This window comes from Clarias gariepinus, chromosome 6 (genome assembly GCF_024256425.1).
Source record: "Clarias gariepinus isolate MV-2021 ecotype Netherlands chromosome 6, CGAR_prim_01v2, whole genome shotgun sequence".
In the NCBI taxonomy this organism is placed as follows: Eukaryota; Metazoa; Chordata; class Actinopteri; order Siluriformes; family Clariidae; genus Clarias; species Clarias gariepinus.
Window position 1 is genome coordinate 25,594,265 of NC_071105.1, and position 17,095 is coordinate 25,611,359.

At 39.8% G+C, this 17,095-nt stretch overlaps 1 protein-coding gene across 1 annotated transcript in view; it reads right to left on the minus strand.

Annotated features, from left to right (window-relative positions):
- The window catches only part of sema3fa (sema domain, immunoglobulin domain (Ig), short basic domain, secreted, (semaphorin) 3Fa), a 47,595-nt gene extending 31,113 nt beyond the window's left edge, over nucleotides 1-16,482 (minus strand). The window contains exons 1-2 of the mRNA XM_053498360.1: nucleotides 16,152-16,482; nucleotides 14,999-15,165 (exon numbers count right to left, since the gene is read on the minus strand). Of these exons, the coding sequence (XP_053354335.1) occupies nucleotides 14,999-15,134 (136 nt within the window). The 5' untranslated portion in view covers nucleotides 15,135-15,165; nucleotides 16,152-16,482. The remainder of the gene's footprint in view (nucleotides 1-14,998; nucleotides 15,166-16,151) is intronic.
- Nucleotides 16,483-17,095: the final 613 nt, after the last annotated feature.

Here is a 17,095-nt window from a genome sequence, read left to right on the forward strand (position 1 = left end):
CGTTTTCACACTTATGTTTTGGACGTATTTTTCAGAACTGGAGGCTGCCTCATGGCTTAAGCCAATTCCTCCTAATGTGACCTCATATAAGGATAGCCCCTCTCCTATCGTGTTGCTGTTCTCTGGCATGGCTCGAGAGTAGCCCATATTTGAGATACACATACAGTAAATAGCAATTTGTCTTTGCTGTCCATGTATGACTCAATTTTGTAAGACAGATATTTAATTGATGCTTTAACAAGGTGGTTTAATTGGGGGGAAGCAATTCCTGTAGTGTTTAACCCAGATATTGTGGCAGAATTTTCTTGGTTTCTTTTGGGGATTCCTCAGAACATTGGCCACAATAAATAAACCCAAATTATTCTTTAATTCCTTAGAAAAAGACAATAAATATAGATGGCTGACAATCCTAATAAGTATAGGAAATAGAATATAAAATACAATGTAACTGTACAATGGACTGGGTGGCAATCCAGCGCAGGGCCTTGTGTAATACAAGTCATGATCTATCTTAACCAAATAAACCCAACCAAATTTGTTTATTTAACAAATTAAATAAAATGAACTGAAAGTTGATTAGGTGATTACTTTGTAAGTATTCAAGAACAGCAAGCAAAATGTACTTTGTGAAATTCAGATCATTTACACGATGGCTTCATTATCAACAATTGATTGCTATGCTTTTACAGCTGGTTTATAGCAAATGGGCCAATGTGTTGTTTTAATGGACCTACTGATCCGTTTGGGTTGTAGAGAGTTATCTACAAAGCAGCCATGAAATTGTATAATAGGATTTCCACTTGTTCAGAATACTAATTGAATTCATGTGCCAACTGGAACAAATTTGCCAAAAGATAAAGCCAGGATTTAAGAAAGGAGTAAATGGCATATGATGATCTCATACACAATATTACAATAAAAGCAGAGGCTGCAATTTTGCCTTTTTTTTGGTATTTTACTGGTAAATTATATAAAGTACTTTACTTGCTTATGGCATATTTCTAGGGAGCTACTAAACACAATATACCTCCACACAGGTGCATGATCACAGCCCCTTTTAGAAACCTACTGTATACACTGTGTCCATTATTCCTGAATAAATGAAACTGTACAACTTTGTTTTTTTGACCAAATGTTACTTCATGTACTTAAAACTGATAAAGTAAAAAGTTATGCAACAGAACTGCCACAGACTCCATCCTTGTTTTTGCATCATCAATCAGACTTACTTACACACACACACACGTTTCCGTGACTGGACTACAGACTCCCTGTCTGTAACCAGCAGACAGTTTACGAATCATGTTCAGAAATCCTATGGAACAGATGCCCACCAACTACATACTGTATGAACCATTATACTCTTCATACACTACAATTCATAGCAGGGCACAAGGCAGGAGACATTCTTGGTGGGGCATACTGTATGCAGAAGATTTGTGCACTCAATCATACACTAGGGCCAATTTGAAAATACCAACCTGGATACAACATGCTGTACGTCTTTGGACTGTTCCTCCAACAAAATGGAACCAGTACGTGAAGGAATCCCACAAAGCTTGGGGAGAACATACACAGACCAAAGGGGAGATTTGAACCCCCAACCTCCTTATGCTAATTCACCTTATGACCATTCATCAGATTCTTTTAGATCATTAACCCAATTCAGACTTTAGACTTTAACTATAATATATTGTCTGATGCATGTTATTATTATTATTATTCTTTTCTCATCCTCGGATCATTCTTATTCCTTTCCCTCTTTCACAGACTCTAGAAAGGTGGCTCCTACTCTCTCCGCTTTTCTACACTGTATCTATCCATTATATTTATTCTCTTGAGGTTCAATTTCCCACAGGGACTAATGTGACACGGACTCATGATTCAATGTGAAAAGCACTGCTCTCGAAATCCCATCATTATACCTTCACACTACCTTCACGCTAACAACCTAAAAATGTCTGGAAGAAGAATGGATTTCACCTTTAAACTCCTTGTCACTGGTTTCTTTTTCCATCTCTATAGAACAACCTTCCAGATGTCCTCCAAAAGACTCCTTTGTTCCAACAGACTTCTTGTTATTATGCTTTTCAGAATAGTAGCTCAACCTTAAATTACTTTAGCTTTTAAGCAACACATTATCACACTTTTTTTTCTCTTTTCCTGTGTAGCTTGCTTTCTGGAATGTCAACAGTTTCATACGCTCTTAGTATTCTTCACTGTTTAACTAATCAATACTTCACAGTGTTTTAGTTTTGAGTCAGTATTTTTTTTTTTTTAAACCCAAGCCTGCGGTTCCTCACATAATCGTGCATGAAATTTTGAGTGACAGTGTCTTTTCATTTAAAGTGAATTTCCTGAGTAACTATAGCCGAGCTTGCTTTAAAGAAAAAAATATAATCCTGTCATCTCTCTCTCTCTCTCTCTCTCTCTCCATTTGTGTATACACAGAAATCTGAGCTCAAAAGTGTAGAATCATGTTGCAGTGCTTTTATTCAGTTTAAGCCCAGTCCATAAAGATCATCAGAAGGATGTCATTTTCAGTCGTAATGTTTGGACTTTATTATGGAGAGGAGATGAAATTACCAGACACATTCTGCAGGCAGAGATGGAAAGCAACTGACAAGTGTGTGAGACTGAGAGAGAGAAAGAAGAGCTCGAGTGGAACAATGAGTGACTCTGAATATGTGCCAAGCAAGACCACCTTGCACTTATCCAAGCACACTTCCACAAATGACGGTGACATCATCTTTATAGAGAATGTGAGAATGCCAATCTCGTATCCCTGGCCATTACAGAGGACAACGTGATTTTATCCTCACCACTCACACACTCATACACACACTCCCATGTGGCTCACAAAGAATAAACACGGCATTCACACTTGGTTGAGGGCGTCCCTAGAGACCGGAGCTCAATCTGGCCTAACCGCAGGCCCCGTTTTCCCATAGACAGGCTGCCTGAGCTCCAGCCCACATGTGGCGCTCCACGCTAGCTCACATTTCTCCTCACGCAGATGCGCAGCTGCTGAATTGAAGTGCACCATCTGGACAGCATCAGGCATATTACCTGGGAGATATAGACACTTGTGCATGCAAACTCACACAGACCTTTCGTCACATTTATGCCAGCACACACTCCGCCAGAGGCGATGTACTGTACTTACACACTTGCACAAACACTTGAGGCGCACATGTGCATTTTTATGTCCAAAACGTCTTCGCCAACCAAACGTTCCGATCTATGTAACGTTATTTTTCGGCCTCGTCTTTCTTCTTTTTTTTTGACTAGTCTGTACTATTTCCCGTTTTAAATTCCGCACTACATGTATTCTCATTAATGTTCACACTCAAACAGCTTGCTGCTTTCACCCTCTCTCTCTTTCTCCTCCCTGTGAATCAGTCATCCCTTCTTTAGTATCAGAGCTCTGATTAGAAGAGTCTGGCTCATCCGTCACTCTGTGATTGCTGATGATTTTGCATTTCCAAGAGCCCCAGTTATTGCCTCCAATAGTGTTAACCATGCGCACCTCACCAGTGTAATGATAACCTACACTCCATTAGCGTTTGCTCATTTCTGTCTCCCTGTTGTATAATTTTTCTCTTCATTATCTCGCCGAAGACTTCGCTCTCTGTCAAATGAATTCCTCATACTGGGATGGAAGGATGGATTTTTCCCCCCCTTTTACCATCCTTTACCCCCTGCTGTTAGCCAGCACTTAGTTGTCTTCCTTCAGCTCCCAGGTTGGTCCACACCCCCTCTTTCTCCTGCATGTAATAATGTTTTTGGTCTACTGGCACGGATCATTGGCTGAGCCGCCGCACTGCTACGGTAACAGCATCCAGTGTTGACTGACAGATGGTAATAAATGGTGGCAGCCAAAAACAACATACACAGAGAGGCGCCCTTGACCCCACCACCCCCCAGTCTCAGGACCAAGGTCTGGCCCAGTCTGCTGACCTCAACAGTAGGACTCCTACAACCAGGCAACACATCAGGAGGCCCCCGTGATGACAGATTATGTGTATAATTTGCTTGATGTTTGCAGTAATGCTTATAATTGTTTTCCTGCTACAAATAATTTTGACAGAGCCAAACTCACTACTGTATGAGTAAAATATGTTAAAAAGTGCTACTGGATATTAAAATATACACTATTTGTGTTCATAGGATGCACTTTTTATGTTTTATGTATTATGAATACAAAGCACACATATCACAACACACACACACACACACACACACTTTTCAATCACCACCATCAATTGCTCACTGGTTCTTTATTTTAGTTCCACACAAAAGGTTCCACACAAAGGTCTTTGATAGCTCAGGCACGGTGGTTCAGTCCCGGGCTTGCTTGTGCCAATGCCTTTTGTAAACCTGGCTTACAAATAAACCTGAATGTGTGCGAGTTTGATTGATTTGCAATGTGCTAGACCCCACAGCTCTTCCTTTTTTTTTTCAAGGCTACAATAGAGAAAGTCAAGACAATTTCACAATTGTTGACATAAAATTCAGCGGAGCCTAGAATGAAATGTTGAGCAAAAGCAGGATGGCTGTCTGGGAAACTTTATCTGACTGGTATTAAAAAAAGAAAAAAAAAAAAACATATGATGTTCGACTGTGGGAAATATTTCCCTAATCTGACCAGCAACTGGACGGGAAACATGGATGACTCGAGTCTCGATTCAAACGCCTAGAAAAGGAGTAGAATGAAAAATGCACATGTATCTATTTTCAATTTGTCAGACGCAAGACCATCTGGAGATAAAATGCCGTCATTGTGAAAGAGCCATCTTTAAACGCACTCGCATAGACAGATACACATGTGCTGTTTTATGTCTCGACCCAGAATTCGAACTGTTGCCTTATCTTTTTTTTATGCCTCCCAGCATTAATCACAGTTATACAAAATGACAGAAAACATCTGTCTGCTGCAGATAACCTGCCTAAGACTGTTGAAATCTACCATGGACCAAAAGAATATAGCAACCCAAGCAAGTGAAAGAAAATGATATAATACACACTAAGAAATGTGTTTATTGCATTTTCGTTTGTAAACTACATGCATGAAATAAGTGAAATTGAAAAAAAGAATTCTGTACATAGAGTTTTCTTTTTCTCCTGAGTCTGGAGTAAGACTGAACATAATGTTTATCATATTGCATGCTATCATACTGTAGTCAAGTTTATGATCATTTAAATAATCAATGTGGTTATACCCCCCCTCCATAACTTAGGAGTCGGGATGAATTAATCCATTAAAATATTTTGGGTACTATGCTGTGCTGCTTATTGTAATATGCTAGAGTATAATATACAATGGTAATACCCTTTACAAATCTGTGAACTTGATAGTTAAATATGGTAAATAATTCTTAAAAAGCCATATTGTGCTTTTTTTTTTTTAGAAAAAGTTTGACAGCATTTTGTGTTTGAATCATCTAGAATTATTTAAACTGACTGTAGAGAAAAGCCATGCAGTAAAAGCTTATTTCTTAAATTATTAATCCATATTTCAATAATAAAAATGTTAATTTCGTTATTTTTTTTATTTTGCAAGGTGTGTTCAAGTCAAACCGTGACTTATGATGAACTTTCTCATGAGTGAAGGCATAAAAACTGATTGACAGTTACAGAAGATTTCATGCACAGTATGGTGATGAGACTCTTAGCTGCAGTAAAATGTCTGAATCGTGTAAAAGTTTTAAAGAAAGCCACATGTCTGTGAATGAAATCCCGGCTGGGATGGCTCAGAGCCCACTGCGGCCGTTCCTGTGAACATTCAATGAGTGAAACGCCTGTTCCTTGAAAATCGACGGATAATTTGTCGCCAACTTGCGAAAGAGACGCATCTGTCTGTGGAAACTGTACACATAGTCGTTCACAAACCACTTGTTCATCATTCACTTGTTCATTACAGGAACTTGGCTGGGAATTATTGCCACATCCCCCTACAGACCTTAGACCTCGCTCTAAGCAATTTGCACATGTTTGGGTCATTACAGAAGTTCCTGGGAGGCCAGCGTTACAGATGTGAAGCCAGCAGTCAGATCATGGCTTCTGTGTACTGAGAAAACCTTCAACATTGAGGTAGAAATACCTCTAGTTAAACGCTAGGATACATGCATTATTATAGCAGGGAGTCATATAGAGAAATAAGGGTAGTTTTTGCTCTCATAACTGTGCTGTTATTCTGCATAATCACAAGTCCTGGTTTGACTTAAACATCCATTTTAGGTTATAAATGTAGGTATATCCTGATATTGTGTTTACACAAGGTTTTTGGGTGTCTAATGTTTCTAGCTGTCAAGCAGGGAAGCTGTCAAAGCAAATAAGTCTATATGGTAGTAAATATTTTGTCTAAAAAAATATATTTTTTTTTTCGCGTATGCTATATAATAAGTAGTTATGAGTCAGCGTGTTGCAAAACCCTGCCTGTCAGCACTCATTCCATCGAGTTCATTGAAAGATTTGCTTAATCTTGGCAGCACAAATATATTTGGTCTTGCACAGAACTCTAAAATGGTTCATCCAAATACCCTGACATGCAGAGTTTCCAATAGATTGCCACATCCTAATCTAAAACATATTGTCTCTTGGCATGCTTTTTCTCCATGTTAAAGAGACAAAGAAAACTGATTAAAAACTATTGGTGAAAGAAAAATCTTTGTATCTGTAGATGAAAGGCAAGTTATTAGTGTTGTTATAAACCATCTGCCACAGTTAAGCTCATCAGCACAATCTCCACACTGTTCGCACACAATGCACTGGGTCCATGCCACTGACATTTCGCTTGACGCCAACCTCACTTTTTTCTCCCATGAAGACCAAAAGTGCACAGTGAAGAAGTTCTTATTCCTACAGATGAAACGCCCAGCCTCCGGGCTTTTAATCAGGCTATTTGAAATGATGGATGTTTGCAAGTTTCCCATTTACCACACGGGTTCATTTGTAAGTAGGCCCAAAAACACATGCTTGGAACGACTCATCCTGGAAGCGTTGCCTTACCCAAAATGCCTCTCACGGGAATGTTCCCATGCATCCCAAAGCATGCCATACACAACTGCGGTAATAGATATGCATTATTGAGTCAAAATAAAGAAATACGATGATCAAGATAGGATAAAATGACCAAGATGAAGAAGAATGAAGTTGATCATGAAGAAGGAACAAATAAAAAGACAGAGATTGACAGATCAAGGAAGAAAGGAAGAGAGAGAGACAGGAAGAGGGGGGGTGTGAGACAGTAGGGTCTCTATATTTAGCTGTGCCGCTGTCACCTTCACTCTTCCTCCACAGAGCATACTGACTGTGACAGCTCAGATCCAGTAAAGCAGCTCACGATCCCAGGATGCACCGCTACCTTGAAACTAACAATTTTTTGGTTGCAAGCTTACACATCAGACATGCTCCCATGCTCGCACACATATTGATCTATTTACAAAAATCCAAAAGAACTACAGAATGTAACTATTCCATTCATGTCAAATAATTCCACAGTGTGTTATATATATATATATTTTTTTTTACCAAAACACCCAATTTCAACAAATACGATAAAAAAATCTTATGCTTTATAAAGATGTCTGACACAGCAACGAAGAACTTTAAGCCACTTGTGCTCATGTATATCTGACAGAGCTGTGGGGATTCTTGCAGAGAGCTTGCAGAGAGAGAGTCTGGAAGGGTCAGCAGGCTAAGTTTATTATGCTGCCAAGAGCTCCATTAGAGTGCAGCCCATGGGACGACCCCAGAAAAATGTGCAGAGATGCCTCCCAACTCCCAGGGTTATTAATATCGCTCTGTCACATTTCTGTGGTTGCAGCTACAAAGCAAGAAGCCGACTGGGCCTGTAAGTGGAGCCTAATGATGGGCAATCATGATGTCACTTGGGGGCAAATATGTTCAGTTCAAAAGCAAAATGATTCAAGACAGTGTAGGAAAAAGATTTTGATATAATGGGATCTCATTCATGCTGTCCAGACGTTACCCGAGACAAAGAGACAGACGGAGACATGGAGAGGCAGGCAGGTAGACAGATACACAAAGGCGGATTCAGACACGCACACGCTCCCTCTCTTGCAGTAACACCTTTACTCAAATGATTCAGGTGAAAAGTGAGCGAGCCAGGCTGTGGATAACTAGGTACCTGTTTTGTTGTCCTTATTTATTCTGTGTAGTGCATGGGACAGACAGGCCAGGGATCATTTATATGCCTCTAACCACAATACAAAGATTTGTCTTTCATAGAGACACTAGCTCAAAGGGTGTGTCTGTGTATGTGTACAACCTTTTTAGCTCTTATATTCTGTTTTTTTTCTTCTTTTTTTGTATTATTTCCCTACCTGCAAACTACCTCGATTATTCACGGTGCCTCTCATTGTTTCTCTTGCTTATTACAGGAAGACCATTTTCTCACCATTCATGCCTTCAAAATATCTTTACATGCATTTTCTCCTTTCTTCCTCCACCTTGTTCCATTAACGCGAGAGCGAATGCAACGCTCTGGGGCAAATTCATTTCCATAAATATCACCATTACAACAGGCCAATTAAGACAGAGTGCTGGGAACATAACAAAACAGCACTATTAGTTTGAAGATAGAACTGCCAAACACTGCCTTCAGACAGAAAATTCAGTCTCTAAGGCCAAGCAGCTAAAGCGCAGGAGTAAATTTCTTTTGCTCCAAACCATGTTAATACTTAGTGAATTAGAGTAATTGGAAAGTCAAAGGTGTGAAGGACACAGCTATTGGTGCTGTCAACTGCCTGTCCAATGTGTTCCAGAGACCGGAGTTGGACAGAATGAGGTTTTACATCCAGCTCTTTTATCTTTATAAAATACATAAAAACTGGAGTGATAAAAAATCATCTAAATATTGAGAAGGTGTACATTTTGATCTGTCAATCAAAAAGCGATGCAACAAAGAGAACTGGAAACTTTTTGACTACATGATGACAGAGCTTGTTAATCACAGTGCTGAAACTAGATATCTCAAAACATAAGCATGCCCACAGGAGTCTCAACTTTTTTTGGCTTGATTAAATGAACAAAAGCAACATCAAATATCGCTGTGACCCTGACCAGAATTTAAATATTGGAAATTTGTTCAGCGGAAGAAAAAAAAATCAGGGAAAAAAGAAAAATATTTATAGATGCAACATATTTATACAAAAGTGATCCTGGATCGAAATATAAATTGAATCGGAATCTAGATCTCATGAGAATACTGTACAATGTGATCTCTTTGTGATTCCCACAACTTGTTTGCTTATGTCCTTTCCATACCAAGATGAAGTTGGAGTTTTACAGTATTTTCTCTCTTTTCATGTCCAGAGAACATTAAAACACATTTTGGAAATTTGTGTTGAAAAGGTAAAGAAAAAAAAACAGAGAAATATGTAATGATATTTTTAAACAAGGATTTGAGTCTGTCAGAGTTAATACTGCAGCTGGAGGTCTGCATGGTTCATTACTTTTTTAGATCACAGACAAATTATGGTTCCAGGTGTTTCAATGACCAAACAGGAAAAGGGAGGGGGATGAGGTAAGTGTTCCAACTTTAAGTGACTTTAAGCAAACAGAAACTGAGAGCAATTAATACTGAATCGCAGCCTCTGGCGCACAGAAATGGGTGGTCATTAGGGCTTGTTTGGGATAGAAATGGGTGCCCCTCAAATTCAAACACACACAGACATAATGGCCTGAGATAAGGTCACACATATAAACTATGGACCCTAATTTCACACACACACACATACCGACTGCCCCTGATGGGGTCACAGATGTAAACCCTAGGTGGTGCATTCTGCTTAAGCCTATTAGAGCTTACTACACCGCTGAGGGATAATAAATCATTTATTCTCTATGCTGTGAGGCAGACTCGTCCCGCTGTACCACCACAAACAAGCCACACAATACAAATACAACTGTTTACACAACTTTATTTATAGTTCCTTCCATAAGTATTGGAATGGCAAGGCCAACCCTTTTCTTTTTTACTATACACTAAAGACATTTGGGTTTGAGATTACAATGAATATGAGGTGATGGTTCAAAATTTATTTATAGTTTCACACCTAGATGTATTCAAGAATACACATGGAAAAAAGCTCATGAAAAATATGTGATCATGTGACTGACAGGAGGTCAGTGTTGACCAGGTGTCTCCTGATAAATCGATTGTTTCAACAGTTAATAGCTCCACATGTCTCCCATGGGGTTGTGCTTGGGAAAACTGCATCCAAAAGGATAAACCAGTATGAAGACCAGAGAGTCTTCTGTCAATGGTGGGAAAGCAAGCCATTTCGAAGATGAGAAAACTGAAAAAAGAACCAACTGATAAAGGTATGGAACAGGTCAGTGTAGACAAAGAAAAAACAGCAGCTGAAGATAGAAATACATACATACATAGACAGGGTTGAAGGTACCACAATCCACTGTTCAAAGAAGACTTTGAGAGCAAAGAACTACAAGACGCTAACCACTCATCAGCAGTGAGAATGGACACTGGAAACTGGAAGTCAAAAATAAATACAGTACAGAGATGAGAAACTACAATTCTGGAACCAATATTAACCTCAACCCAAGTTATGGACCAAACTGTGGAAAACAAAAGGATCTCATCAGTCAAGCATGGTGTAGATGAAATGGTGTCATGGTTTGGGCTTGCATAACTGCTTCTAGAACAGGCTCACTAATCTTTATTGATGATGTAACTCGTGATGATAGAAGCAGAATGAATTGAATGAATGAAGTCTTCAGAAACATTATGCCTGCCAAAAAAAGAACTTCATCAGATAAAAAAGTGGAAGGATTTAGACTGACTGAGTCAACCGCCAGACCTTAGCCCAAATAAACAAGCATTTCGAGATGAAGATTACATCTAGATGTAAATAACAGGAAATGGAAGCTGAAATGCTCTTCCAGGTCATCCAGAAGGGACTGTATACAAAAACAAAATTTGCTATTTTATGGACCCAGCAGCCACACAGACACTGGGCGATAATAAATGCAAGAAAAACAAGCCTTAAATCGGTTCCTAATAACCTTGAAGGCTGAGCACTTATCTCGGTGACAAGCTCTTGAAGGGCAAAAAGTTGAAGCAGCTTTTTGTGGGAAATCTATAAATCTATTATCAGGTCTTATCTTGCCTCCACCACAAGTCAGTGGGTTATTTGGATCAGACACAGACAGGTTTATATGCACTGTCACACACACACACAGATCAGTGGAGCCCCTTATGTTCTCTTATCTTCTTGACCTAAACACTGTCAATGAAAAAATATCGCAGAATATTTAGAAAAAAGTATTCCTAAAGTTTTGGGGTGGAAATATATCATAAAATACTTTTATAATTGTGATCTGGTCATGTCACGTCACTTATGCCATGTGTAAATGTATTGCCTATTCACCATATAGTGCACTAGTTGAGATGCAGCCTTTTTTGCAGTGTTGTTGGAATTCTCAATGTATATATATAATACACTGTATTTTCTCTGATTAGTATATTGCCCATAATGCACCATAAATCTACACCTCGACACAAATAAACACTCTCATTTCTTTAAACTTAAAAAAAAAATTAGATAGGTACTTCATGGAGTATTCTCCTTGTATATTTTGTGTGGTTTCAGGTTGGTAGGTAATTTGCAGCATACCAATTATTTATGTAACACCAGGTCATGATCATGAGTTTTCAGGGCATTTAAACTAGCGAACAGTAACTTCAGGCTAATGGCAGTTACTGCTGCTCCATATAACACTCTATATAGAACAGTCTATACAGTAAACAAGTCAGTAAAAGTGTGATTCCACACACAGCATTAGTCTGAGTGTGTGGTCAGTCCATCAATTTCTCACATATCACATATAATACAGCGGCGGCTTCGACACTCCCACGTCTAAAGAAAAAACAATAGGGACCTTCATAGACAACAACGTGGTTGAGACGGCGCTCTTAAGCAAGCTCAGGCTGCAGCAAACATTAAAAGCTTACACTGGAGAAACCAGAAACACTTACACACTTAGACGAGCACTTAAAGAAATTCTGCAGCAAGCAAGTCTTTCATTATTATAATCCATGCACCGCTCTGGACACAGTGCAAACAACTGTATAACTCTCAGTGCTGCCTTTTTCGAGAATACACAACCTAAATATCCCGGTTGTCTATTGCCACTTTAAAATTCTGAGCGCTTGATTTCACTTTAAAACAATATGCACGCGATTTGCTCGAAGCAAGGCTTTCAATCATGAGCAGAGCATGCTTTTTATTTTCCCAAACTGCTGAATATGCCTTAGGTGCTTTCCTAACCATTAAACATGGATATGATATGCAGAAACATGTCCATAAATCCACCAGCGTGTCAAAACTGAGTGGTTACACGGACGCACACGCTCATAGGTCGCAGTGGGGCACATGAAAGTTCTCTAGGCTATCTTAGAGGAAAACCGAGGGAATTCTAAAAACAAAAGGAGAAAGCAAAAAGTGTGTGGGGGATTTGTGTCAGGGTGCAGAAAAAGTAGAACAAGCAAGAATGCACATGAAATAAAAACCTACATGAAGGCATACACCTAACCTTGAGCTGGCGGTGAGATGATAGAAGGATCGAAACCCCTGTAAATAGGAGCCCTGGACCTTAAGGTTCACACGTGATTTATCTTGGCTTCCTAGGATGTATCGCTGGCCCAGGCGACATGTAATGTAAAAAGGGGCAATAAAGACAGGGGCATGTCTCCCTTCTCAACTTGCCGACACCACCAGAGGTGAAAACTGACTTGACCTGGCAGGGTTCCTCTTCATTCAAGTCGAGTCAGTTTTCGGCTCCACATACAAACACGGTGGTGTCGACTAGTCTCTACCCACATCTACAGTATGTAAACGCTAAAGGGAGTGTTAGCCATGGATAATCCTCTAAAAGCTTCTTGTTTACTTTGCCAGTGTTGCCTTAATGAAAAGCTGAATTCAATGTTCTTTTTAAATCAAAAATGAAACACCCTCTTTATTGTTTGATGGACAACCTTTAAGCTACACAGCAATACCTGGACCACCAAACATGTTATAACCATCTTTTGCTCACTGTTTGAACGTTTTACTCATCATTCAACTACAATCCTAAAAATCAGCACTAAAACCAGATAAGAATGACCAATGTCTTTCTTGAATAAAAGTGTTTAATAGTTGTTCTGGAAATAAATAATAAGCTAAACAAGTACAAAAAATAACAATAAACCTAAAAGGCATAAAAGGCACCTTCTATACCACTTCATCTTGTGTTTAGGGTCGCAGGGAACTGGAGTCTATCCCAGGAGGCTTAGGGCACGAGGCAGGTTACACCCTGGAAGGGTGCCAATCTATCGCAAGGCACACACACATACACACACTCACATGCCCATTCACACACTATGGACAATTTGGGAACACCAATTAGCCTAACCTACCTTCCTACCAGGAGGAAACCCACCAAGCACAGGGAGAACATGCAAACTCCACAGAGACGGGAATCGTGGCTGACCGGGAATCGAACCTGGACCTTGGAGGTGCAATTCGACAGTGCTAACCACTACACCACCACTTTCATTTTACATCTTCAACTTCACTCATTTATATCGGCCTCTTTTACTAACAGTGCAAGCTAGTGAAAATTTCCAGACTCCTCTGTGAGAAATTCTTCATGCTTGTTGCCAAGCTGAGTTGGCCTCTGAAACCATGTAACTAGTATGTTCTCTGATATAGATTTTGGCACATGGTGCCAAAAATGGTGAAAAAAAGGCATAACTGAACGAACAAGATATAGACAAAGAAAACCTGCAAAAACAGGAAGCAATAGCAGAAAAAAAATTCAGTCGTCATTTAAAGAAACTTTCAGCAGAGGGGGTCACAATAGCAAAGTTTCTTTTGTATTGCCTCTCAATGAGAATGATTTATGTTGACTTGTTTTAACAGCCTCTCAACAGCAACTTTTAAATCTTTATAATTTTTTTTAAAACTCCTGCCGTTGTTATGCCTGGACTTTATAAAAGAACATCTGATCTTTTTAAACTGACATTTTTACATAATCCATAATAAAATCCCTGCATTTGATTTGACTGCCCATTCAAACCTCTAATTATTAGAAAAAATATGAAATTTTATATCATATCATGCAAAAAAAACAAAAAACAGTGAAGGCTACAGGAGAAAATCCTGAAATACAAAGCAATCTAAAGAACAATTAACCAAAATGCAGTGCTTAAATCAAGCAAGCACCAAACTGCCTCATTATGGTCTGAGTACAGAATCTCCCCCAAACCACATGTTTAAACACCAATTATAGAAACTCCACAACCTACAGTTCAAAAGTCATTGCAGCAGACTGACTGACTGACAGAGACGTTAAAGCATGCAGGAAAATGAGCAGAGCTGCCGTGCTCAGCACATTATCCACATACGCAAAGAAATCTAAACTCTATCACAGAGGACGTCTCTGACCACAGAAACACAAACTATGGAAATGGTGCAGAAGCATAATTGGCTAGGAGATACACACTCATGACACATGTGTGAAAAGTGTGTAAAGTGTGGCCTTGATTGTACTGAAGCCTGAAAACACAGCAAGTGCTAACTAATATTGCATGTTTCCCACACCATCTCGATCCAAGCAGCCAAGACACTCGCCAAGAAGCAGCCTACTAAGCAGTTGCACAACCAATTGAAACAGGAAACCACTGAATATTGCAGCTTCCTCAGACGACATAACCGCACCAACAGCTTCCAGATTGGAAAGAGTCATAAATCAGAAACGTCAGAAGTGTGGCAAATCCAAAACCTCTGAGTAAGGAAAGATCAGGCATAGTCTCACGATTGCAGACTTCTATGACAAACTACAAATGCTCATGATTATAGTGAGGGGAGCCTATTGCTTATTTTCCCCCCCTTGTGACTCCATGATAAGAAAATTTAACAAAAAGTATTTCACTTATTAGAATTCCATTAGGTCAGGTTTTGCATCTTACCTTTAAAGGACAGGTAGATCCGGGGAGCAGCCAGAGGTGATATGGAGGCAAATGGGTTAGTCTGGACTGATACTGCTGAGAACACAGAAATCAGAAGAGTCCCCAGTAACAAATCCCTCAAGCTCAGCGCAATCATTGTGTCCAAAACCAAGGGGAGACAGTCAGCCCTGTAGAGGACAAAACCCGAAGAGTGGTGTTAATGCTCAGACAGGTTACACTAACTTGTGAAAACTGAAGCCTTAATTCAGAAGTAGAACAATCTCAATCTAGATTTGCTCATCCCTTTGCTCACACTGATCTGTTTTGTATAGTTTATTACACAGTTATTTAGATAAAAGGAAATGTTTTTTTATTTTTTTAAAGAATAATAGTTCTTTAAGGTTTTTTTTTTGATCGATACATTTACCTGACTGCATACTGCACAGAACAATCTGAAATCTACACTCTGCTCAAGACACCTTGCCAGACATGATCTAGGGTGCATAATTCAAACTTTTTCATTTAGGTTTTTACTAAATACTATCCAAATTATGTACAAGTGATCATGATGGTCCAGCAAATAGACCAGTGCTGCTACAGAGTCTATAGTGTTTTTAATTCTGTCTGGAGGCAGTAACAGTTACTTGCAAATCGTGGATTTGCCACGAACACCAGGTAAAAACTGACCGTCAGACACACACACACACACACATGCACACACCAGAAGACTTAAGTGACTGCTGGACTCGCCCATGCAACTCAGTGTAAGATCCGATTGCACCTGTAACTAAATGTAATAGTGAGATCCAGCGCGCGCGTGCTTGAAATAAGGAAATACGGGAAGGTGTGTATAACGCATCGTTATTACTGTATGTATCGTGTGTTATAGCAAACACAATCGCATGCTCTTGACTTACTGACAAAAATTATAAACAATGCAAAATAAAAAAATAAAATAAAAAAAAGTAACGACAAAAAAACAGGACAAAAAAATGAGGGACATTTATTATTACCCATAATTATGATGATTTAATTATGCATGGCTTAAAAACAATAGATTTTACGACGGATTAAAGCAGAAGAATAGAACGATCCCTGGCTATATAATCAAGAAATCCCCAGACAAGCGTGAGATGTGCGTGCTCTCCATGCAGTCCCAGGCTTCAGCATTCACCTGCAAAATTATCCCAAGTTTATCCTGGTGTAAAACCCCATTCAGAATCCAGTGAGCAGAGTGAGGAGAATTCCCGCGATGCGCCCTGCTGCTCTCCTCAAGTCCAAATACACGCACACTCTCTCTCTCTCTCTCTCTTACACGCACACCCGCTTACTGCTCACAGTCACACAGCCTGCAAATGCGAGCACAGAGACACAGCGCGCGCGTGTGAAAGGGTGTGCGCGCGTGTGCGGGTATGAGGCGCCGTATAGGGCTTAAATCAAACTTCACTTACGCACACACACACACACACACACATGAAACACTTGCATACACCTATATGAATTAGTCACACATACATCATGGACAGCGCGCGCATTCACTCCGCTTAGAGCAAGGCGTCTCTCTCTCTCTCTGGCAGGTGGACGCAGCGCCTCCTGTGGGCGGAGTCTCACCTTTACAGATTAAAAAAAAACTGCCGTGCCCCGCCCACTCCAGAGCAGCAAGACAGAAGCGCACGAGATGCACAAGCTCTCTCTCTCTCTCTCTCTCTCTCTCCATATAAGGGATAACATTAAAACCACCTGCTTAATATTGTGTAGGTCCTCTTTGTGCCTCCAAAATAGCCATGGGAATCAATAAGCCCCAGGACCCCTGACCCTCACCAGTTGTCCTTCCCATGGACCATTTTAGTAAGTACTAAACAGTGAACACAGGAACCCTGCCAAGGTCTGCCACTTTGGTGATGCTCTTACAAAATCATGTAGCTATTACAAATCTATATATCATATCATATCATATCATATAAATTGAAAGATTTCTAACATAGTTAATGATCTACATCTTGAATCTCAGGTCTGTGTGCATTGGGTTTGCATGTTCTCCCCGTTTCCTCCGGGTACTCCGGTTTCCTCCCATAGTACATCCATGTCAGGCTAATTGTCATTCCCAGAATTTCGTTG